This window comes from Calonectris borealis, chromosome Z (assembly GCF_964195595.1).
Source record: "Calonectris borealis chromosome Z, bCalBor7.hap1.2, whole genome shotgun sequence".
NCBI classification, from domain to species: Eukaryota; Metazoa; Chordata; class Aves; order Procellariiformes; family Procellariidae; genus Calonectris; species Calonectris borealis.
In genome coordinates, this window is record NC_134352.1 from 63,508,160 (window position 1) to 63,533,952 (window position 25,793).

At 38.2% G+C, this 25,793-nt stretch overlaps 2 protein-coding genes and 1 pseudogene across 6 annotated transcripts in view; 1 reads left to right on the top strand and 2 right to left on the bottom strand.

Moving 5' to 3' along the window:
• Positions 1–475: 475 nt before the first annotated feature.
• PPWD1 (peptidylprolyl isomerase domain and WD repeat containing 1) lies at positions 476–14,530 on the bottom strand. Of its 4 annotated transcripts, XM_075138303.1 has the most exons (12): positions 14,374–14,501; positions 13,205–13,307; positions 12,431–12,531; positions 12,104–12,241; positions 10,999–11,119; positions 7,964–8,411; positions 7,191–7,381; positions 6,500–6,689; positions 4,928–5,109; positions 2,654–2,735; positions 1,884–2,066; positions 476–844 (listed from the first exon to the last, which is right to left on the bottom strand). In XM_075138303.1, exons 4-12 carry the CDS (start codon positions 12,216–12,218, stop codon positions 701–703), a joined length of 1,656 nt encoding a protein of 551 aa, XP_074994404.1. In that variant the 5' UTR covers positions 12,219–12,241; positions 12,431–12,531; positions 13,205–13,307; positions 14,374–14,501; the 3' UTR covers positions 476–700. The 4 variants fall into 4 exon arrangements, 3 of the variants coding, with proteins under 3 accessions (XP_074994404.1, XP_074994402.1, XP_074994403.1); XM_075138301.1 differs by lacking the exon at positions 12,104–12,241 and having other exon boundaries at positions 14,374–14,527; XM_075138302.1 differs by lacking the exons at positions 12,104–12,241; positions 14,374–14,501 and adding an exon at positions 13,866–14,156.
• The window catches only part of CENPK (centromere protein K), a 31,061-nt gene continuing 19,748 nt past the window's right edge, over positions 14,481–25,793 (top strand). The window contains exons 1-3 of one of the 2 annotated variants that reach the window (XM_075138323.1): positions 14,481–14,669; positions 17,297–17,398; positions 19,413–19,469. In XM_075138323.1, coding sequence (XP_074994424.1) covers positions 14,667–14,669; positions 17,297–17,398; positions 19,413–19,469 — 162 coding nt within the window. In that variant the 5' untranslated portion in view covers positions 14,481–14,666. The remainder of the gene's footprint in view (positions 14,670–17,296; positions 17,399–19,412; positions 19,470–25,793) is intronic. The other variant, XM_075138324.1, reaches the window with a different exon arrangement.
• Positions 21,927–23,373, bottom strand: LOC142075492 (uncharacterized; annotated as a pseudogene).

The following is a 25,793-nucleotide window of genomic DNA, read 5'->3' on the forward strand; positions in this document are numbered from 1 at the left end:
AACTAAATATTTCAGTAGAAGTAGTAGTGTTTATAGTACTTCGGGTAAAAATGAAGCCAGGCTAAAATAATGAGAAAGCAAACATTGAAAGAAAAAAACATTATTGGCAATGCCAAAAAAGTTGCCCAGGACTTTATACACTGGCATTCTAAGAGTTGGTCATTGTTCTTGGATACAGAAGACACATACATAACCATTTTTAAAGGACAGAGGTAGATTACACACCTTGTCACGGTATAACTTAATCTAATTTGCGATGTACTTACATACGATTGAAGAGGTTACTCAGCTTAGAAGTACTGACATTTTCCTCTGTCAAAAATTTCAATACTGTGAAAAGGATTAACTAGATATGAAAGATGCAAATAAACATGAAAAAGTTACAAAGTATACCCTGATCCTATTTTATAAACACTATCATCACGGGTTTTTATCTTCAGTTTTGCATAGAAGAGATGCAAGAAAAACAGTAGACTTTGTAAGAAACATGCACATGTTTTTACTGTAAAATACAACGTTACCAGAAATACAGACTTAGGGCACTTTAGGTACATTAAAAATAGTAGAACTGGTGATTGCTCTGTCCTGGCACTTCTTATACCTTGGAATTATCAAAAATGTTTCTGTTCTTTACAGGTCCCTTTCTGGGTCCCACGGTGCTGAGTTTTTTCTGCTTAAGCTGAAACCTTCAACTGCTAGCTTACTTCACTGTGATATTAATGATGCTGATATCCTCATAGGGTTTGTCAGTTTTGGGATTGACTTTTACATTTGAGATTCTCTGAACAACTTCCATTCCTTTCGTCACCCGTCCAAACACGCTGTGCTTGTTGTCTAGCCATGGCTGTTTGAGGGCACAGGAGGAGAAAGAAAAAGCATATTAAGATAGAAAGCAGCATGTAGGTTAGGTACCAAACCAGGAGGAGACTGACTTAGAATTTCTAAATGAACAGGGATATACATTTTATATGTTCAGACTATGAAACTTAACACCATGTAAATATTAGCATGTAAGTAAATATTGTAGTGCAGGTAATACATATTCATATGCATTTAAACTCGCCTTTTCAATTGTTTTCTTAGTATAAAGAGGTCAAGTTCTAGCAATGCAGTTGCATTTCATCACTTATTTTAAAGCGTGTTCTCAGTTCACAGAAATGCTGTTTCAGTCTCTCTATCTCATGGTATTTTCACAGCTGAATTGTGTCAGTCCAGAATACTACTTAAGTCAAAGTCATAGTCATACAGTATGCCCAATCAGCAATCTGAATATAGGCATTAATATAACTTAATAAACCTCAAAATTATGGTAGATGGGTGCGTTTTAAAAAAAGACACATGACTCTGAAGTAAGTGCTTATAAGAATGCAGTTTCTGTAAGTGTTACCTTTAAGGATTTGGTTTGTATCTGTTACGATTCATATACCAAAATTTTTTTTTTTTGGCTCTGAAATTGTACACAAATGAAAGGAAGTCTTCAAACCTGAATACTGGCTTCTTTGTATAGCTATAATTAGGCAATATTAAGGAGTCATCCTGGCACCATATCCAAAGACTTCAAACAATCTAAGCAATAGCTAGATTTCCATCAAGTTACTAAAATACTCTAGTAATACACAATTGCAAACATGTCTGATTTACTACGAATTTGGTATCGCCCCTACTCCAATTAAAGGCAAAAGGCCTCTTGATCACAGCTGACAAAAATGCTTTTCTATTTCTTAACAGACGGTTTTCATTGTGTGCTGCAGCATTTATTTGCAAAATAACAAGAAAATATTATTTAGACAGTACTAGTGTGTTCCTTTTTCCATCAGAAAAAAAATATTTTTACTATCTGGTTAGCATCTCAGGCCTTAAATTGAGCTTTTAGTATTACTTACAGTTGGCACTACTGTTATAAAAAACTGAGACCCATTGGTATTTGGTCCTGCATTAGCCATGCTGAGCGTGTATGGTCTGTCATGTCGTAAAGTTGAATGAAACTCATCTTCGAATTCTCCTCCCCAAATACTTTCACCTCCCATTCCTGTACCAGTTGGGTCACCAGTCTGAATCATGAAACCCTGCATAGAAATTAAATGTTACTACATCATTGCACAGAATAAATAAGCAAAAGCAGTTTATGCCAGGTGACATTTTTTTCAAACTTGCTTCAAACCTTTCAACAAAATGTAAGTGTTAAAATCCTGCAGATAAGGGACGAAGCATTCAGGGTTTCCTTAAGTGATAACTGAGTACTTGTGAAAAAAGCCTATCACTGTTCCTGCTAGTGAAGGACAGAAACCTGACTATCTGTACCTTCTGCAAGCACCTGGCTGTATCAGCTTGATTCTGGCGCAACAGAAATAAGAAGCCTTACAAGAAATGCCTTCTGACATGAAACAAAGTCTTAATTCAAGCACGATTGCTGAATTGATCTTTCTCTCAATGTCCAGATTTCTTCCACCTTGTCAGTTGCAGAACAACTATTAAACAACTTCAGTAAGTGATAAAGCTGTTTAGATCCTCAGAGTTGTTCAGACTTTACAGGGAACTCTGAAGCCATTCCAGAAACCCTTTGTGCAAAAGGGAGATGAAAGCGTTAACAGAGAGGACTGACCACAAAGATACATTATCTAAACCAACAAAAAATTAACTTTTTATAAGTTACCTTGATGATACGGTGAAATATGTGTCCATTGTAATAACCATTTCGGCTGTGCACACAGAAGTTTTCCACTGTTTTGGGGCACCTAAGATCGCGTAACAGAAAATACAGGCTACAGTAAATATTTAATTGTATGATGGCAAGGCTGTGAAGATTTCAGCTGAGATATTGTTATACTGAACAGTGTTTTAGCGCACAAGGGGCTTTCATCAAACAAGGAAAAAAACAAATCCCCACCTCCTCAAACCTGGAAGGAAAAAAACTTGAGAGGAGTACGAAGTTGTATGATTACACAAGAAGGCAGCAGCAATGATGATAACACAGGGATGTTTTCGTTATGACTGAGCAGTGCTTACACGGGGTCAAGACCTTTTCTGCTCCTCACCTCACCCCACCCCACCGGCGAGCAGGCTGGGGGTGCATAAGAAGTTGGGAGGGGACAAAGCTGACCCCAACTGACCAAAGGGATATTCCATACCATATGATGTCATGCTCAGCATATGAAGCTGGGGGAAGAAGAAGGAAGGGGGGATGTTCAGAGTTATGATGTTTGTCATCCCAAGTTACGTGTGATGGAGCCCTGCTTTCCTGGCGATGGCTGAACACCTGCCTGCCGATGGGAAGCAGTGAATGAATTCCTTGTTTTGCTTTGCTTGCGTGCGCGGCTTTTGCTGTCTCTATTGAACTGTCTTTATCTCAACCCATGAATTTTCTCACTTTTACGATTCTCTCCTACATCCCACCGAGGGGGAGTGCACAAGTGGCTATGTGGGGCTTCGTTGCCAGCTGGGGCTAAACCATGACAGACCAGAACCAAATCTATTTCCTCACAGCCTAGTCCAAGACACTACTGATTAGATGTTCCTTCCCCAGCTTTCTACTTACATAGTTTATTTACAAAATCAATTACGGAGTGTATGCTCCATAAGCAGAAAGTTGTTCACTCTTTTACCTCTATAATTCTATTAAGCTATATATCTAGGGTGTCCAGTGTGCATACGAGAAGTAAAATCTACAAATACAATTTTTTAATATTCTAGAACTTGCAGTCAGCAGCGTCAGTTATCCTCCTCTGAAACTACTCACAAACATTGTTTGGAAGCAAGGTGAAGAGGTGGAATAAAAAGGGAAAAAAACCAAACAACCAACCCCTTCACCTTTGTGACTTGATTTTTTTACTTCGGAGGGATTTTCTACCAAAGTGAAAATTCTTTGCGATAGCTCTTCCACTAGTTTTATGAAATGGATTAGTAGCCAGGGTAGATCTACATTGACAGTCAGACACATTTTCCCAGCAAATGAGAAGATAGCCAAGTTGAGTCCATAGCTGTAGAGTTACTTTAGCTGTGACAAGGAACATTAGGGATACTCTAAACCCTCTCGTTTAACTCGCATAACTAATGGAACAGACAAGATTATAGTCCCAGTTCCTGCTGAGCAGTACATTGTCATTCACAACTTTATTCCACGAGCACATGGCCAAAGATTTAAAGGGCATACACAGCCACATCCTCTATGCTCTTCTTTAAATTTTTAATGCCATTTATTTTAAAGAGATTTTTAATTCAAAGCTCAGCTGGGAGGAAATACCAGAACAAGAAAGCACAAACCTAAAAATAACCAAGCCTGGCAATACTGTTTAATTTAATTTAAAATTGCATACAAAACATTGCAGTGAAGCACCTAGCAGTACTATGTTATGTGCCTGGTTTTGGATATACACAGCATTAATATTATATGCTGGTATAAATTATATGTTGCTCTTGAAGAAGCTGCAGTACTATAAAATGTAGTACAATGGCCACATTTGGAAGTTGCAAACTACTATTCCTCTGGTTTACACAGATCTACTGCCAAATCTGCTGCTGCTGCCAACATCATCATTCTTTTTCAAGACGGAATCAAACAGCACTGCCTTACAATAGTATGTAGCTTACACAGAAGAGCATCATGACCTATCCACGTCTGTGGTTTAGAGAAGGAACAAAAGAAAGGAATAAACCCCCTGAACCAATAATTAAATAAAAGCAAAAACCACAAAAAAAAACCCCTGTGCCCCCAACTGTTATTTAGACCTATTTTTACCCTACTTTATTTGTGTTTGTCAAGAGTCACATTCCTAGCTTAATGCATTAAGAAACTGTCAGGAAACAAGGACAGTAGAAAAAGGGGAAGAAACGAATTATTCCTAGCTTGAAATCTAAGTCTTGGATACTGCCACCAAAAAGCACAGAAGGAAGGAAAAACGAAATAACAGAAAAACTACCAAATACATACTCAACAGGAAAAAGCTTGATATGAATATCTCCCATGCTTGTGTGGATGATGGCACTGTCTGAAACTCTTTTGGGACCTTCTGCCTGAGTGGCTGCCATGACCTCTTCTTTAGAAGGTTTCTCATTAAATACATCTCTGTCAGAATCTGCACTCTTCGTATCTTCTGGTTCACGTTTAGTAAACTGAAGAACAAAAGAACAGAAGGTTAACTGGTTTTCTCTTTTTTGCCATTACCTGACACACTGCTCTGCATCTAAGTTGTTAATGTGATTATTCAAGCTGCTGAAAACCGAACTAGATTTGAAATGTAGGAAGAGAATCCATAGACAGTATATCCTTGCATTTCAGTGTTGTGCGTTACCAGCATTTCCACAGTCACAAATGCCAGTAAAACTACATGCAAATCCAAATAACTTTTTACAGTCTGTTCTCTTTAAACTTCTTCCCCTTTTCAACAGAAAGCCCACAGTAGTTCAGCATCTTTTCTTTAAAAAAAAAAAAAAGAGTGGAGAATATCAAGTTGTTCTGTTATATTCAGACAAAACTGGCAGGTTTAATCACAAAACTTTTAGTTTCACTACAAAGTCAAACTAAATCCTCTTATTCCAATACTGCATTAATACAAAACTATAGACAAACAGCAAATTTAACTCAAAACAGGAGAAATCTCAGAAATGTAATTTTTATAGTACTTACAGGAAAACACAGAATAAATATACGAGTACACAAGCATCCGCCTTAGTACACTTACATAACAAACGACAATCACTGATCTTTCTGCATGCATACAGTCATGTTTTCTCTAACAGTGAGTAATGTTTCCAGATTTTGTCTAACTTTTCCTCCTCACTTGTCAAATCGTTCAGAGTAGTATATTCCATTATATACTACACATTAACCACACAAAGCTTTAGAAAGTATTCTGTCTTGCTCCAATGGAAAACACGATCAAATTCAAGCACAAGTAACAACAGACAGATCGATCTCTAACCTCTATGGTGATCACATCCCAAATCAATTACTAACTACTCTGGAATTGTTTGTCTGTTTGGCTTATTCATTATGTCTTACCTAAAATCTAAATTCTAAACAGGAAGATAACTCCTGTCTTAGTTGCCCATAATGTCCTTGGTGCTACCAAGTCCTGATGCTGCTCTGAATTTAGTTATTTTTTATTACATATTTTATACATACAGTTAATTATTGTTTTTTTATCACTATACGATCTGGTTAGGTTTTTTAAATGTTCTTATTTAATTTTTTTTTTCAACTAGAACAAAAGCGTGTAACGTTCTCTGAGAACTATAATTTAGACAGCCAAAACCATCCAAGTTTATTTAACTGCTTGAACAATAATGAAGAAATTAAAGCTGTTTCTAGTCAATTTATAGCTAGTTCAAGCTAAAAATTCTAGAATATACTTGCAATATTAAAGGGACTCCTCTGGAAAAGCTGTGTTCACAAATACTCAAGACAAAAAAACACTGGAAAAGTGCAAGGAGAAAAATAAAAAATAATGCAGAGAAAACATCAATATAGGAATGCAGTTATTTAAAGAGAAACCACACACACCATGTAAAACCTATTTTTTTTAAAAGCTGTGCAGATTACTGTCGGATCTGCCTGGATATTCTGGAGAACAGGATTTTCAGACGCCTTCATCTCTATAGTAATTGCAGCACGATGTTTCTTTGCTACTCCTTGGAACAAGGCTAGTTGCATCATTCTGATGTTCTCTTGTTTTCCCAAGATACGAATACACCTGAAGTACAAGATGTAAAAAGGTGTAACTACTGTTAGCAGCTCACAGTCAGAGAATGTCTCCTTTCTGATTGCAAGGCTCAAAGCAAAATTCTAAAACATCTCAAAATAATTTTTTACTAATTGTTTTTATGATGCTCCCTATCCAAACTTGCTACATGATTTACAAGTCAGCCTCCTTACATAATAAATTCCCAATGAATGATCCACATTTACTTCATTTTATCACATCCAGTTAGCCAGAGATGAATTGATTACACCTTTTTCATACAAATATGCTTGCCATGTTTTCTACTCATTTTACTAAGCTTTAAACTGCAATGACTCATTACGAAGCATGGGATTATCTCATCTACAGTCTAATGTAAGGCTCCCAAATAACAACAACAGCAAAAGATTAAAGATCCCCACAGTCATATCAATTTTAAATATACTATAAATTTGACTGAATATAGACTTTGAAACAAACATATTTATCTCAATGTGTGTCATTGGAACTTACCTGTTAGTCTCTACATTTATGACCTTAATGCCCAACATTGTTCCATAGAGAACGAAGTGTCCAGTTTCATCAAAAATTATATTAATTAATCGTACTGCATCCACTTTCTCCAGCTCACGCTCAACTGCCATACGTCGGCCAAACTCCATGTCTGGTAGTTGCTGTCTCATCTGTTGAAGTTCAGTAAACATCTACAGAAAAAAAGGAAAAAAAAAATCACTATTATATGAACATACTTTAAACTTTTGATCCAGCAAAACACTGATCCACATGCTTAAAAAATACGGAATTCAAGTGAGACTACTCCACTCAAACTTAACTGAAGAATTAAAATAAATACAAGTAATACTCTCTTTATGTGAATGACCCAATAGGCATGTTGTAGTACTAGGCTTAGGCAAAGAAAGACAAGTGTGTAGCTGTCTAACAAATTTCTTACAAGATGACAAATTTAATTCATTATTATGATGTTATTTGAAATGGGCATTTTCCGTAATAGCTTTCTAGTAAAAAGTAATCTAGCAGTATGAAAACACAGATGAAAATCAACAACTCAGTTTCACCATGTAACTAAAATAAATCCGTAAGAATTTATTTTGGGGCAAAGCAATACAAGAGGCAAGGAAGAGAACACGGAAAACCTTTTGTGCAAGAAAAACATAGCAAGGAAGCTCAGCTTTAGAAACAGATGATAACTTAGGTGAATGTGCTGATAATAAATTCAAGTAAGTAGAGAAAAAGCCTCAAAAAAAGAGAAGCAAGACCAAACTCACACTCAGAGATTCATCAAAGACTCTCATGAGCTTCCCCGTCAAAAACCGGAAAATTCTAACTTTTCTGTCAGACCCAAGAGTGGCCATTTTCTTGCCATCAGGTGAAAAACTTATACTGGATGGGTAAGCCTTGCATTTAGCAAATTCATACAGATCAGTATCTGTTTTATACTCCCAGTTCACATTCTTGGGAAATTTATATTCGTGAGGAGTACCAGTCCAGTACTCGATCATTCCAGATTTGTCAGAAGACACTACTACTTTGTAGACAGGGTTCAACCGTATCTGAGTAAGAGAGGATGAATGGAGTTTATCAAAAACATGAAGTGGCTGGTTATTTCCTCGTCCATCATATATGAATATTTTTCCTGTGCTCTTCTCAGATGTTGCAACAGAAGATATGGCATCTCCAGGGCAATATACCCACTCACATTGGCCAGGGTAGTAGCTGCAACAAAGAGTGGAAGAAGAGAACAAAAAACACAAACAAACAAACAAAAACAAACAAGAAATAAGGACTAGTGTTACTTAGATAAGAATCGTTATGCTATAAACTTGAAATCAAATATCAGAAGCAAATTTTGAACTTTATTTACTAGTCTTGCTAATATTTGTCTTGCTAAAATTCAACAGTGTTATAACCAGGCTTTTGCAAGCAACACAGTTCAGTGGATGGCTCAGCCAATTTCTGTTGCTCCCATATTGTTTTGTCAACAGGCTGTGATAGAAAGCAAACGTAGGTGGGTATAAAAGAAGAATAAGGATGGAAATCCAGCTAAATAGCACAAGTGGCATTAATGATTACCACTGAACTTCTATTGCATTTTTCTATTGCAACTCAATAGCATTTTTCTTCCATCTGTTAAGTGATTAACGCTTCAGTGGAAATGAAGACAACTGCATCTTTGCCATAGGCTTAACAGAAAAGTTCAACTACGTCTTGCCAAAAAAAAAAAACCCAACACCCAAAACCAAAACCAAAAAGCAATATAAGTAAAATTAAGACAATCACCCTATATTCAATAAGCATTCTGAATCCATTTAGGAAGGAACTCATTTACTACTAGCAAAAACATACTCTACAAATAAAAGCCAGAGGTATGGCCACTAATAAAAGTTATGTCTGTTTTTAAAAAAGTCTGTAAGCAAAGATTTTGAGAACCAGAACTCAGAAACTAAATGACAAACCACAAAGAAATTATACAGTCTCCATAGGAAACTCATATTTAGTATCCTTTCACAAATCAAACTAACAGATACTGAAAGACTGACAAATGACAGAACTAATAATTTGGATTTTCGATGCCTGTCTGGTAAAGATTCTCATAAAGAGAAACATAATCGGAAATTTGTCTCAGGTTCACTAGAAAGAACAGGATCAAATAAAATACATAAATAAATAAATATGATGTCCCATTGATCTATGCATCATTACCCAAAGTTCCTGTAGAAACAGCCACTCTTCTCCAGATCATTGATGGAAGCATAAGGCATGGGGATTTGCAGATAGCCACACTGTATAGATTAGTTAGAACTGAAAGGATCTGAAGAATTTGAGGCAAAGCTAATCAACCCTACCAAAGTACCCGCATATACCTATCAAAGCAGGCAACGCAACATAATGTGAGCTGAAAAGACCACACAGAACTTATGATTCCACATTAACCATTGCAAGCCTGAGCAAACAGCCATGAAAAAATTCTCAGGCAGGTCAACAGAAACTATCTGCTCAATAAACAGTAATGCAGAAGATAGAGCAACAAACAATTTTTAAAAGGCTATTCAGGACAATGCTTATACTACAGCTGTATACTGTTCTCTTCTTCTTTAAAGAATTCACTTCAGGTAAAACCCAATTACCTCTGAAAAAAATATATACGGGAGAGGAGGGTCTTGATTACCGAGGTTGAAAAAAAACTATTTAAAGATAAATCAGGGAACATACTATAGAAAAATGTTATAGGTAGCATTCTCAGGGTATCCCTGAAGCAAAATTGATTTAAATTCTACGCCAGTTTTCCCTGAATCCTCAAACAGAAAAAAGCACCTTCTATTGTAATATCAAATTAAGTTTTTCTTAATACTAAATTAATTTTACTTCACCCTATAATTTTACCAATTTTGTAGTGACAATACAAGGCTGCTAAGTAGAAAAGACGAGCAAAACCAAAAGACTAAGGCTAACTCGAATTTTGCCACAGCAGACAGCCAAGAGGGAATCAATTCCTATAGGCTAAGTACGTTATCTGGGGTACAATACTAAAACTATAACCAGAAAAACAGATAATATAAGGCATTCTGAAAAGCTTTTTTTTTTTCCCTGAGTTTATACTTCTAGTCAGTTTCACAGTTAACGAACAAATAGTAGAATATGAGGAAGAAGTTTTCTAATTTTAAAAGGCTTGTGGAAAAATCAGTATTTCTGCCATTCTTGGCACAGCATTCACTGATCCTCCAACCCTCCAAATGCACCCTTGTAACAGTGTGGGGCTTGTTTTTCTCTGGTACTGTTATAATTCCAATAACATCCATTCCTATTTCTCCCAGATTCTTTAGCTAGATACTGTATTACTACAAAAATCCTACAATAGCAAGACTAAGGAAAACAACAACATTGTAACAGAAGAAGGAAATTTCTATCCCTATGACAACAAATAAGACAATACATACAGGCCAAATTCCTTCTTTACTGGAACTATTAGTTGGCTATAATTTTTAAATTCAGTGCCAATCAACAGAAAAAAAAGTTATGCCTAGCTAAGTATTTTGAGAAACACGACAGCTTTGCGCATAATATTTCACAGTGAGGAAAGGCACAGACCTACTTCACTCATGTATTGTTGCATACAGAGTCATAAACGTTTCTATTCAGTCAGGCAGTCTCCAGCCACTGGATGCATTTCGGATAATGCATCAACTTCATCTGATCGAGGGGAAAAAAAAACTCAAAAAACCCAAATTATTGACTTACCTCTTCGCAAAATAACCCCCACTTATAATCCCAAACAAACATTTTCAAGAACTGAGTAACTTACCCAAGTTTCAGCATGTTGATCATATCAAAGTTGACTACATCAAACACCTTCATTGCTTTGTCATCTCCAACTGAACAGAATAATGCCCCCTCCGAACTAACAGCAATACTCTCAATAACACCTATTTAAAAAGTTAACATACTATTAATACACAGGAAAGGGACATCCTTCATTTCAATATTCCACAGGAAAAAAAACCTACAGAGCTTTAAACCTGTTTCTCAGCTGTTTCTCCACCTTTTTCACTTAAAAAACTACCTGGCTTTAACAAAAACAAAAAAATCCACAAAACAACACTTTGTACCCCATCACTGTTTAGAATTGGTACGTGATAATGAACTAGTCACCACACACCTAAATTAGTTACCATACACCTAAACGAAAGATTATAATGGCAATTACTTTCATTTAAAATGTTCATTTAAAAAAAATTGAGAACATTATTATGCTATGGTAAATAGTTATGTGCTCTTCAGCTTGCACCTCAAAAAAGAAAAAACAGCAGAACTCTATTAGACTATTACAGTCCTGCTATTAACACACATAATACTCAAAATTACTCTGCAATTGAGTCTTCCATAATTTTTTCACAATCCTTATTTTTGCTTGGTAGCCTTCGTTCTCACATTTTGTTTCTGTATATAATGAGAAGCTGATAGTTAAGATCAAGAACCCATCATAACATTTTTTTCCAACTCTGAAAAGAAACAGTACTTTTAATATCTATTATTAAATATTTTTCTTATTGTAACAGTCTACATATCAAACTGGTTTTTTCCATCAGGCATATCATCATTTCTAATAGCAAGGAGAACCTCATTTTCTGTCCAGCCTATTTAATGCTTAGTATAGTACAGAAGAGCCATGTGTACTTACTAACTCAGAAAATTGGGTTAAAATTATTAATTCGTAATTGCGATTCAGTTGATAATCATGACAATGATGCAAAATTTACTCTACAGTTGCAATAATTCCGTATTATAATAACCATTTTTTTCCATACTACAGAGGAAAAAAAAACAAAAAAGGATACGGGATGAAGGTAACCCTACTTAAAGTAACATCTTTTTAAAGTTCTCTGGATTTTATGAACCCTGGTATGTACCTTGTTCACTTATTTTTAAACAGATAGTTTCTTCATGTCCTAGGCATTCTCCCCATAGGCAGGGCACAAGGCAATGCAAAGGATGTAGGGGATCTCTGCAGGAGGAGTCCCACATGTTTTATTCTCACCCAATCCCTCCTGCAGTTTGGGAGCAAAACATAACAGGACAGGGGAATGAAGGAAGACAGGCAGATATCATTTAATCCCTGACTGCAGTAAATGAATCCCAGAACCCCTCTCGTCTTTATTTGCACTCCCTCTTCAAACACTAAGAGCAAGGGGGAGGAAAAAGTGAGGTCCTTTAGAGAAGAAAAAGCAAATTCTCACCCAGGTGACTCCGGAAGTGTTTAACAAACTCAATCCCTTCCTCTATTTTTTTCCAGAATTTTACATGTCCATCATGACTGGCTGTTATAATAAAATCTGTCCTACAATCACAAAAGAAAAACAACGAAACAAAAGGATACACATATTATGCACTTTCACACCACTCTGGGGCAGTAATTTGCACTATAATTAACACCGTGTAGAGAATGAACTTTAAACAAATTACTGTGACAGTCTGTCTGAATGGGTACTACCACTCCCGGAAAAGCAAACAAGTATTTTAATGCTTGTATTTAATGCACTCTGGATTAATCTACGAAAAGTCAACGGCCTGAAATACATAATACTATCCCTTTTGAGTAGGTAAATTTTACTCCTATTTTAGGTCTGGTTTCACAGTAGTTACTATTTACTAATGTAAGTGTCATATATATATATATATATATAAAAAAAAAAAGAGAAGAAAGCTATCTCCTCAATCTGTGCAGTTCTGCTGAATCGTATTTTGTTCAGATGCAGTCAGTTGCTCTTATTCCTGTATATACTGCACATGGCAATAAGAATTTTAATACCCTCTTTTAGTCTATTTAAACAATTTTTATCTTGCTGCTCAGTAAATCCTTTCCTTTGCACTTAGTTTTCAAAAAAAACCTTAAAATACCACCTCTGGACACAGTAACTTTCCATTATTAAAACTTCTACAATGAAAACTTCCTAGCATATACAAAAATACAACTCTGACAATGAGATACAGTAGAAAAAAAAGACACTTACTTAGTACATGCTACATGTGTAATGACATCTCTGTGCATGTAACTGCGTTCATACATGGAAGCACATGGCAGATTTTCAAGATAAACGTGTTCAAATTCAAGAACTAAACAAAATAAAAGAGAAATCAGGAAATTTTTTTTTTCATAAAGGTACATCTAGCTTCTGGTCTCCCTTACTTACCCTTGAATAGCTTACTCCCGTTTTAGTCAAGAATATGGTAGGATTTTGTGCAAATATAATAAAAGGGGTTTCTGCTATGGTTTTGTACTCAGGATTCTTGGTAGACTAAAGCCACTTAAACTCTGCTTTAACCCATACAGATGCCCCCTTTAAAGCAACCTTGGCTGTCTGAATGTATACCAAAAAAAAATATATCAATACAACAATTTTTAAGCTACTGCCAGAAAACAGAAGGTCATCCGCACCTCATTTTCTTCCAAAACCAAACCTATTGTTGTTAAGAGATTCAAGGTCCCACGCACGTATCATAACTTAAATTCTAAGTGCTAGCACCTACCTATTTAATTGTTCAACTGACCCACCGAAAATAATCTGATTTTCTGCTTTTGTCGCTGATTTTTACATCCTAACCGTTAACACCCACAATGGCATTTGTTACTAAACCAGCAGGTTTGCATCTGTTGAACATTGTTAAACTCACATTTACTTTACAACGACACCCAGAGAGCTGTGAGCTGCCAGACACATCAACACCATACGCCGAAGCACAGCCTAGAGGCTTCTCCTGCTCCTCCAGCTCAGACCCAGAGGACAGCTGACTCCTCAGCTGTAAGCGCAATGCAGACGCTGCAAAGCGGGGCCTTGTAGCCTGAGGGCGTCTTCCAGAAGCAGCAGAAATATGGTGTCCCCGGTCTGTAATTCTGCACCCCTCCACAGCCCGGTTATTCCCCGTACAAGACGCCGCTCCAGACAACGGGCTTCCGCCCGTCGCCCCCTCCCCGCCTCAGGGCGCAGGGCAGCCGCCCGAGGGCGGCCCCGCTGCCAGGCGCCCCCACCCCGTGGCTGGGGCTGCTCCCGCTCCCGGCGAGGCCTGCGGCCCGGAGGTGATCCCACCGCTCCGGGCCCAGGCCGAGGCAGCGCCACGGACGCCTCCCGGGCCGCTCCCCAGAGAAGAGGCAGGCGGGCGAAAGCTCCGCTCCTCCCGTTACCTCTCCTCTTTTTCGCCTGCGCGGCCTCCCCCGGGAGCGGCCCGACCCAGCGCTCCTCCTCATCCTCCTCGTCTGCCGCCGCCGCCGCCGCCTCCTCGCTGCCGCCCGCCGCCTCGGGCTGCTTTCGCTTACGCTCCGACTCGGACGACGCCATGCTGCCCAACGTCACTTCTCCGCGGCGCTCCCCGTGCCGGGCGCTTCGGAAGTGACGCCGCGGGGCGCAGCCAGTGAGCGCGGAGCGCGCGCAAAGGAGGACGCGGGCCGGGTAGAGGCGAGCGGAGCACGGAGCCGCCATGGTAACGGGCGGGAAGGGGGCGGCTGTCGGCCGCTGCCCCGCGGGCTACCCGGCTGCCTACCCGGCTGCCCCGAGCGCCGCCGCCGGCCCGAGGGGCGCTCCCGGATCCCGGCGACCGAGCGGAGCCGCTCCTCGGCCGTGAGGCGGAGCAGCCGCGGAGGCTCGCGGCCGTTAGGACCGCGAGGCTGCTGTGCAGGGAGCGGGCTGGCCCCTGCGGCCTTGCCCGCCTGGCAAACGGCTGCGTTCAGCCCTAGCCTGAGAGGAGTAACCTCCTCTCCCCGGTTTTCCTGTCGCTGGTGTAGTCCTGGGGTTTATGTCTGGCAGAATGGGAGCTCCCTGTCTAACCTCTTCTGTGACGTTATTTGTATCCTGCTTTTGTTCTTCTCCTTCCTCGGGTGTACTCCTGGCTTTCTGGTTTGTTTTTTTTTTTTCCCCCTATCAGTTTTCCTAGGGCTGCTGTTACTTTCCTTTCTCATATCTGAATTTCTTTCGGTATTTGGTCGGGTTTTTTTTGTTGACGTGAAACATTTCCCATAAAGCTTGCCTATTCGCTTGGCTCGCTTAGAGCCTACAATGCCCTCTTATCCCTACGTGTATTTTTTACCTAATTATGTAGTTCTAAAATGAGGTAAGAAGGAATAACATGTTGAAACTGGAATGCATTAATATTAATGACACGCAAAAACAAGTCTTCAGTTTTCAGGTATGGTGTACAAATAGAAACCTAATTTTATCATACAGAAATAGGGAAAACCGCAAGCTACAAGGAAAAATATCTGAACATGACACTTTGATGGTTATGCTTTACAAGGTAATTAACAGCACAGTATTAGGGACCACAAGTCAGTTTGGTTTGCACTGCGGAGACCTGTAGTATCTCCTCATAATATGTACATTTTGAAAATTTGTGTAAAATCAATCATGGAAATTTTGAAGGTCAACAATAATAAAACCATTATAATTATTTAAACATTTGGGGTTTTTTTTAGCTACGTACTCAGATGTATTTCATATAATTTATGGATTGTATTATTGTGGGGGACATGGGGATAGAACTTTTTATTACATCCCAAGACTCCTTCCAAATTTCCAAAGGTTATATCTTTTTGTTTTTGTTTTTTCTCCTCCCCCCCCCCTTTTTTTTCGTTTTCATTCAGGTCCTCTTAGCTCTGCTGCTGAGCCTTTTTGCCATGATGAAAATTATCCGTTCGGGCTTTTTTTGTTAGTTTCTTTGTCTTCTTGACAATTTTTGGTCTGAGAAGAAAAGTACATTGCATCTCACGACTACTTAGTTTCTTTATTAGCCTTCTGTGGGCAACTTCGCTGGAGGCATTTCAGAAGTCTTAATAAATTATGTGAACTAGTTCTCCTTTATGGAGACATTTCAAGACTTAAGAAGATAATGATTTTCCTTTGCAAACATTGTGCTTATTAGATCTTATCAGATCACACGGCAATCCAGATTTTCCAGTGTTCTGTTTTTAATTATTGATGCAACAAATTTTCTAGGAAGGCTTAATAGAAGTATTGCTACCTTTCGGTTTTCTAGAATACTTCCAGTGTTCAGTGAGACATTCTGATTTTTTTCTTAGCCACTCTGCTATGGCATACTTTGAGGTACTAGTTGAATATTTCACTCATTTTAAATTATTTGGGTTTCCAACATAATTTTCTCTGACGCTGCTTTTTTTTTCTGAAAATGAACAAAAGGTTGAGTTAGGAATTTGTGCATCATTAAGAAGATAGAGATGTTTATTTCTTCTTTAGATCTTTATCTTTTTTAATGTCTCTTTTTACTCTCTAAGTATTTGGTGGTCTTAGTGATCCGTTTAAGTATTTTTAAAGGCTTCCTGCATCTTGTAGGTCTAGGAAATTCCTGTTGGTTGTTTTACCTTAAAAAAAAAATCCCTTTGAGTGCCATTTTGGCCCTTCTTGTTTTTCCCTCTTAATTGCTGTTGTCGTTCATGTATCTCTTTATAGATTTAACTAGCATTAAGTTTCTGAATTTGTGCGTTTTCTATCTGACCCAACAGTTTCTCAAACTTTTTAATTTAACTTGGATTGATTTTTGTTTTGGCTGTCCTGGTGCCCTCTTTCCTTGGTTGCCTTCGTATCTTTCAGGTTCTTTTGTCTGTTTTTCTGGTAACCTCCAGGACACTTTAATTTGTTAATCAAAAAGATTCTGAATTCAAGTTGTCATAAGGAGAAATAGATTAGGACACTTATTGGAAGACAGAGCAGAAGTAACTATGCTTAAGAACTTTGCAGATATATGGAAGAAAAGCATGGCTTTGTAGATGTGAGATTCTCTTATTGTTTCTGTATTAAAGTTGTCAGAAAATAAAAAACGCCATTGCAGATAATTGAAGCAGTTTTGAAAATTTAGGACCTTGTGATTCAATTTTAAAAAACATTATTAGTGTCTTCAAATTTTAGTGTAGTAATATAGTAGCTGATTTTACTGAATGATTGGGTGCTGTCTAGAAATATAGGGGAGTTAACCGAAAGCTTTGTATTCAGAGGGATTGCTCTGTTACATATTTGACCTGAAGTAACAGGTATGATTCAGTAACCTGTTAATAATTATTGTAGATTAACATGATAACTGTTCTATTTGTCTGTTAATAGGCTGAATATTTACCAGAAATCACCAGTGACTCAGTTTGTCCTGTGGATGTCAAGGAAGAACTCTTGGATGAATGTGAGAGTATTTGGAAGCAGATGGAAGAGGTATGCAAATCACAAGTGATAGACTAGATTTGTTGTAAACTTTCCTCAGCGTTTTTTTGTTCATCTCCCCATCCTTCACTGCATGCTTACCTCACCCGCTCCAAAGAAACCACCGCAACAAAACAAGAAGAAAAAAAAGTGGGGGGAAGAAGAAAAGATCTTCAGAAAGGCCAAAGGTAGAAGTGGTGGCAGGGGTGAAGAATGCCTTGCAGTGTCAAACTTTGTTTACAGAGTGCTGATGTTATGATTTAGTTAAATAGAATGGAATTATATATTAAAACTAGGAAAATTCAACAATTTACTTGTGTTGTGGTACTATCAGCGCACTGAGACTTGAGATTCCTCTCTCTTTAGCCTCATACAAGATGGGATTCAACTGCTGTTCACAAGAGAGAGAGAATGGGAGGAGAAAGAGGCTTAGAACGGTGATGTTCGTGTATGCTCATGCAAACTGACAGTTACATCCTCAAGAATAAAACTTATCTCTCTTGATATATGGTGCAATATGCTAATAATAACATTTTAGAGCGAGTTATTTTTATTTACTTTCCTGGAATCCCAGGAAAGATAAACTTTTAACAGTTCTGAGAGAATGCTGTGCATCCTATAAGATTCTGCTGAGTTTGATGAAAAGTCATGTTCTAGATTATATTTTGAGTCTTAATTGCTTCACTCATTTTGATGTGGTATTTATATGCTATTTGCTTGAGCTCCGAGTGGTAGATTCAAAGCACTGAAAGTATCTGAAACTGAAGTTAAAATATTTCCAAACTTAAAGTCAAACAAAGTATAGACAACCCACAGTGCAATAATTTTACAGAATTAGATTTAAAAAGATTAATGTGATTTTATTTGTTGTTACATGTAAACGTATCTTAATATTGAAAAAGTGACAGGGAATCCTGTGTCTAGGTTTCTGAAGTACTGTAATAGGTTATCAACATAAGTTTTGTTTGCACCACTTCAGAGGATGTGAACTTTCTTTGAAATTTTCAGATTAGAAAGGAAACTAGAATTTAATTGAAAATCTTTGATATCTTGTATCTCATTCCCAGCATCCCCAAAACAATACAGGAAGTGATAATGTGCGTTATTTTTGGAAGTTAATAAAAACGGTAGGATTTTTATTACTTTGTTTTTGTGGCATCCTGGATGCACACGTTTCAGCAAAAAGTTTAAACAACTAATTGTCATTGAATTAGCTTCTAGGTTATATGGTTTATGATGTAATGTTCCAATGATTGTGTGTCAGCATTAACAGTTTTTATTGGAGAAATCCTGTATTGTGTTTTGGTTCCAAAACGTTAACAGCAAAGTTTCGAAAGTACTGCTTAGTAGTTTTACTGCTTAGTGGAATACATCCTGCCCTGTTATGGGGCGGGTTAAATTGCTGACAGTTATAAAACAAGAAAGAGTTTAGCAAGTGTCTCCTGCTGAAGCTTTGGATATCTGTGGTGGCCTGAATTTCAGACTTGATATAGATCCCATTGCAGTCATTGGAGCTGATGTAGTGCAATTCTAAAAATTAGACCATTTCTGAACCGTACAGTATATAGCCCTAAATGAGTTAAAACTGAAAATGTGTATTATAATGCGATTGCTCTGTTCGGAGAGCCAGAATAGTAGCAACAAGTGTGTTAACTTCTCAGCAGCTTCCCTATTCAGCCTTGCCCATGACTCTCTCTTCCAAGTTTCTCATGTTGTTCATCTGTTCAGTGTCTTTCCCCATATCAGCTTTTCCCTCATGACTTGCCTTTTTCCTGAAATCATACATCTTTTGTTAGCTGCTACTTTTCTGTTTTTCAATTAATTGAAGTTCTACTTTTTTATTGTGGTATGATTTAGAAATATTTCTTAATTTGCTGTTCTGGGTCAGGCTCTGAGGGATGTGGTAGGAGCCAAGTCAAAACTTTTTTTTCTATATTAAACAACTTTTGTTGGAATTTCTAAGTATCGTGTTTCTTACAAAAGGGAAGAGTAAGAAAACATTGTTTGTGTTTTGTCTTCTACCAAGTGTCAGAGCGAGATAGCGCTTCTAGGAACGGAAACACTGTTAAAATCAGATGTCAAGGTAAGAGTGTTTTTTTTTTTATTCTTCACAAAATATTTATATTTATCTTTCTGTAAAGATATGGTGTGTTTGCAAAAGGAGGAATCTAAATTATCTTCACTTATTCGCTAAAGCTGACAGTTTTATTGTTATTATCTTTGAAGCTGTATTCTGAAGTATGTGTCTAGCAAATACTGAAAAGTTGCATTTATGTATAGCAAAAAGGTTACATGCAGTCCTGCCACACAACTGATAAATGACTAACATAGACAGCAAAATGGAGGAGTGTGTAACTTCAATACCCATTTGGACTATTTCTTAAGCAGTGTATATGTAGTTTGTGAAACTCTATATGACTCATAGAATCATAGAATCATACAGGTTGGAAGAGACCTCTAAGATTGTCGTGTCCAACCGTCAACCCAACACGCCAGCACCCAACACCCTTTAGTTTTAGTTCCCAACACCCTTTAGTTTTACCCTGGAATTTTATATTTGCAAATTACAGTTGTTCCCCATTTGTGGATATCATTAGGAAACTGATGTGCTTGAATTAGAAATGAACTGAGTGATGCTGAGTGCGTGAACGTGAGCTCCTGTATCCCTCAAATTTTGGGGAACATGCAAAAAGGCAATGCTGGCTTACTGTTTAGTTGTTTGTAAATTCTAAATAGGAACCTTTAAATAGAATTTATATGAGGACCCCAAATTTGGGAAGTATCAATAGTTAAACATTGGGCTGGTTGGGTGAAATATGTAGGTCTGATAAATCTCCATCTTGTGTGACTTTAGTAAGAGTATTCAGATGGTTAATTCAATACACTTGACTGAATAATTAAGAAAAAGAGCACTTTTCTTCAGAGATGTATCTGTTGAATACATTCAGATGTTTAATCACTGTGTAATTACTAACAATCGCTTGCTAGTAATAAACAATGTTCTAAACTATTATTTAATCTGAATAAATAAATGAAGATGCATATTCAAATGCATAAAATACAATCTTTTTCTCCTTTTAGGACTCTGGATAAAATCCTATAAGTAGAAATAAATTTTGTATAATTTTAACCTTAGACTGAGGTTTTTATGTTTCTTTGCAGCTTTACTGAAGCACGTCATACCCTTGTAATTAATACTTAAACTTTCGAGATACACTTTTCTTGAAAACTGTCATAGCAAAACAATGATTAAACAGAGTTGCAAAATGAAGATTCAATTAGGATTGCACTTCATGGTAGAAAACAGGGAGGAGTGGAAAAGGTCATGTTAGAACCTCTGTCAGCAACTTTCATGGGATCTTATTGTAGCCCTGACATAGGCACTTGTATTGACCCAGGAAACTACAGACTTGTTAGTCTAATCTCAGTACCTGGAAAAACTATGGAGGAGATCATACTGGCTGCTATTGAAGAACATTTAAAGAACAATACAATCATCAGGCACAGCCAACATGGGTTCACAAGGGGAAAGTCCTGTCTAACTATTTTGATATCCTTCTACGATAAGGTCACCTGCCTAGTGGATGAAGGGAGGGCGGTAGATGTAGTTTTTCTGGATTTTAGTAAGGCTTTTGATACTGTCCCTCACAGCATCCTTCTGGACATGTTGTCCCACTGTGAGGAGCAGGTACATGGTGCGCTGGGCAAAGGCTGAAGGTCAGGACTCAAAGGGGGTGTAGAGGGGGCTACCTCTGGCTGGCGACCAGCAGTGTTCCTCAGGGCTGTCGCGGATGGAGTGAGAGAGGAGATGCACTTCACTCATAAGAGAGAAGCAGCAATGCGCTTATTGATGTAAGAGAGTGAGTTAACAAGATTCGATGGCAAGGTACACTTCATTATTTATTGCACAGAGGACACGGTCAGACAAATAATCTTAGAGGTCTTTTCCAACCTTAATGATTCTAAAACTGTCAGGGAGACCCTCCCGTTGAGCCATGAGGTTCAGAAAGCACCCCCTTGCTGTATAAACTCCTTCTCAGAGAGGAGTCTAGGTGCGGCTGGATCCAATCCTAGTCCCAGACTTGGTCAACGGTTTATGTCTAAAGCATTATATATGTGCAATCAATCCTTTATGTCACTTAGCTAAGATTTCAAAGTTTAGCATGCCATTAGTCACTTACAGAGGATCTGTTGCGGCGAGGAATCTCTCAACCTCTAGGAGTAACCTTGAGAGGCGTCCCTACTTTAGGGGGAGATCCTGGCATACAGCCTGCTGTCGTGCAGGAGAGCTCCAGGGGCTCTTGGGCTGCCCACTATTTATGGGGGTAAGATGATTGACTCAGAGTCATATTTATAAACCAACTGCAGACATTAGTTTCTTCCAAGCTTGGCTGGAGTCACACATTGATCAGCACTGTGGTTAGGTGAATGCGCCTTCTCACAGAGTGGTGGTACAGTCACCTCTTGCCTTTGTGCCATAGATAGTATATTGATAATTTATGCGCTTACAGATCCACGGCAAGTAGATAGTGAAACATTGCTATGTGCTATGTATTAGTTTGTATGTTTTGGGTGGTTGGAGTTGTGTTATTTGTTTTATCATGCACCAAACTTTTATATACAATATAATTATAAGCAATAGACACATTAAAGTTAGAACTAGTAAAATCACAACTGGGTGAAGCAGAAGATTAAACACTGCCATTGCTGTTGGTGACCATCCAAGAAGAGTTTCGCACCAATGGTACTCTCTGTCCTTCTTCACTCTTTCCAAGACACGCTGTATCATGGTGAACGGTGATTAGAGTTTTGTGTCGATTGTTTCGGATATGTTCTAGCAGTTGGCACAGGTCATCATGTTGTAGTAGTTTCTTCACTAATGTAAGATTCATTCTGATGGAGGTAGGCAATAAATCTTGACTCAACATAAAATTAGATTGTAACTATTGATAAGGTGTAACTGGAGCTGAATAATTAAAGTCGCATCCCATAATTTTAGTAAAGTTACAAACACAAATATTTGAGAAGTTGCTTGTATCTACAGTAATGTTATCTACAAATATAAAATCACAAAGCGTTCTCATACAAACACGTCCTTTTCCAATATATACAAGTACAGTTTCAGGGGTTTCATTGGGGTATATTTCAAAATGGCAAATATTTAATTCAGTGTCAAGACAAATGTCTTGGGCTTTGATGGTGTTACTCTCACAAATAAATCCTTGTTGTTCCCGTACAATGCCTGCATTAACATCAACAGTTTGCCGTTTGTTTCCGTTTTGTTGGGCCCACACTCTATGTTCTAATGGATAGAGTATAGCTCCATTGCAATTTAATCCTAACGCAATAATTTGGTATGTGGCATTTAGTGAAGCATTGCGTATGGTTAAGACAAAAGCTGTTACCTTATTATTGATGGAGTCGTAAGTGAAATTGACTAAATACAACCAGGATTGGAATTCTTTCTCAAATTTAGTTGCATTATCCCAAATTACCTTTTGAATTTCAGTGGGTAAGGTGCCCTCTTCACCTTCCTTTATAATTGCTGCTGCCATAGATTGCATCCACAGTTGAGCTTGGATACAGCTGAGAGCTAGAGAAATGTTTTTTTGGGCTGCAGCAAGTGCAATCACAATCAATTGATGGTCCCTTTCATTAATTCTTTCCTACTGGCAGATGAGACCAATTGGTTAGTTCCCAATGCTAATAGAGAAGATTGCAATGGGTGTTCTAATTTGTTTAAATCACTTGTTGTTGTGCTCAGTTTATTTACGAATACTTTGACATCTACACTATAAGACTCCCAATTCTGTCCCCATAATACCGTCCACCTATCTCCTTGTTCATCTTGGAGAGGTGAGGGTTCACCCATGTAACCATGCCAACCATCCTGCATAGGATGTACTTGGGAATGGTGAACGGGCCAGTTTGATTGTAGCAATATTAATTTGCATCTACATTTGTAGTTCTACTCATTTAAGAGACCATGATGGATGAGGTAACACTCATTGTTGGCCTGTATTTTTGGTCACATACAGTCCAATTTCAGAAATTTGTGGAGGTAGAGTTTTCTTATCCTTTACAGTTGGGGTGGATGTTGTACTAGGCTCAGTAATGTCTATTTTAAAAAATGATAGTCCAACACTATGGCAAGCCCAGAGGCAGACTACAAAAACAGGTTGTACTAAAGTGAAATTGTACCAACAATCCAATCTTTCAGGGGCGCAAAGTTTCCTATCTTTGGCTATTGGGTTTGATGTAATGTTGTACACAGAAATCTGAGATGCCTTCTCACGGGTAGACCCATTGATCATCTGGCATCTTATTTTAATTTCTTTCCTTGCCATTCCCTGAAGTTGGGAAACTTTATTATCATCTTCATCTTTACCCCGGCTCCATTCATTTTCTAAGTATACTTTAGTTCCGTGCATGACCAGTGGAAAGATTTAGATCTCCTTTACTAGAGTGTGTTCCCATACTCCTGGTGTACTTAAGACAAGTTTGAGAGCATGGCCGCTCTAGGGTTCTTTGACCACAGGTTAGGAGAAGTAGCATTGTTAGGGTTTGGAATAGTAACATGAACACAGCATTTCTGTTTGTCATCTTGCAGGGTGCTGTAAGAGAAAAATACAGACTTGTTTCAGTGGGGAGAGTCCGAACAGGTTACCCCATTAAAAAGAAGGAAAAATCCATTGTGCACTAATTCTATGTTTTGCTCCACTGCTATCGGTAGCTTCCCAGGCAAGCGGGCCACAGGGTTTAGTTAAAGTCATAGGCACAGTGCCAGTGGACGGTGGATTGACCATCACAGGCTGTCCTGGCTGTAATGTTGTCAGATATTCTCTTTTCCCAGTAGGTGGAATGCTAAGCTCAGTTATTTTCAAAGAATGCTCAGCTTACAGGGCTTCCAGTAGGCCCGTATCGATTATTTAATTGGTGGGGAGCACTTTGGGAAGTCTCATATCACATTGAGCCTCATGTGGTTTGAGATTCCTTTTCAATAAGCCATTAGCTCTTTCTACCATGCCATTTGATTGAAGGTAGTATAGGGTGTGGAATACCCATTTAATTCCCTCTTGTTTTGCCCAATCTTGTACTTCCTTACATAAAAAATGTGAGACATCATCACTTTGGATAACATCAGGAGTAGGTAGATTCGAGAACCAAGACAATAGCCCTCATCCTCTATTTCGCCACTATTAGCTTTCCGACACTTAGTTACCATAAGCAAGCCTGAGAATACTTCCACTCCTGTGAGGATGTATCAATATTCTGCAGAGGATTTGAGTGATCCAATATAATCAATTTGCCATGTAGACCATAAAGTTTTCCCTTCATTGATATGTCGAGGTGGTGCTTTAGCAGGATGATCTGCTTGTAATTTCAATCTAGACTGGGGACATTCTGTAAGAATAGTTTCACAAGTTTTTCTGTTTATAGGCCAGCTTTTACTCTGTGCAGCAAAGTAAAGTGCTTCTTTACCTGTGTGGCCTAGGTTTTGATGTAACCATTCTCTCAATCGATACCACTCAGGATTTAAGGTGATTTTCCCAATTTTAGTTAGCCAATCTACCTTTTGATTCCACTTGGTGGCTGGTTGATTATCCTTAGCATGAGCTTTTACCCATGGCATTTTGAAAGGTATTTTCCTGGCTCTATCTAGTAATAATTGCCAATCTTTTTTTTCTCCAAATTGGGGATCTATTTATTTCTCCCAATTCAAGGTTTCCCATTGACAGAGCCACTGTGTGGCACCGGCCCACACAGCGTAAGAGTCTACATATATGATTTTTGCTCCATTCTGTGCTGCCAGAACAACTACTCTTATTTCTCCTACTTGTGCACTGCCTTGACCCTCCTCTATTACTTATTTGCCAGTGGTAATATCTAATGCAACAGTCTTACATTGCCATTTACCGTTTACCCTTTTTGCTGAAGCATACGTAAACCATATGTTTTCTGTTGGTGTACTCTCAGTGAGGGGCGGTGCATCCAGAATGGGTGAAGGTTTAAAAGGTTGTTGTAGTGCTAAAGGGCATTTATGGGCATCTGCAGTTTGGAGACCTTAGTGTGTCCCTCAGTTAATTGCATATTTTCTGCAACTCCTGTTAGGTAGGCATAGGATTTTCTGATAGTGGGTTTTTGTGCAACTTCTTCGGGGGAGCAGTCCCCTTTAGAATTGCTACTAGTAAATTAAATGCCCCTCTAGTTTGCACAGGTTGTTCCTGATGTATTTTCTCAACTTGTTTAACTGCTCGGACTTTTCCCATTGAGAGTATTGTTGTTCTGTTCCTTTAAGTGCGGTTGAGCTAAACAATAAAGGTCTTTTTGGCCCATCAGGGCTAGTTTGGAACAGGTTACAGTAAGTAGGGTGTTCCGCAAAACCCCATTCAGCTATAATAGGGTC

Coding starts and splice junctions, on each gene's coding strand:
- PPWD1 (XM_075138301.1), bottom strand. CDS start 14,527: ATGGCGTCGTCCGAGTCGGAGCGTAAGCGAAAGCAGCCCGAGGCGGCG. Junction 7,382..7,963: donor TCTTTGATGAATCTCTGAGT/GTGAGTTTGGTC, acceptor TTTTTTCTGTAG/ATGTTTACTGAACTTCAACA. Junction 5,110..6,499: donor AAAAAAATAGGTTTTACATG/GTGTGTGTGGTT, acceptor TTTGTTCTTCAG/TTTACTAAACGTGAACCAGA.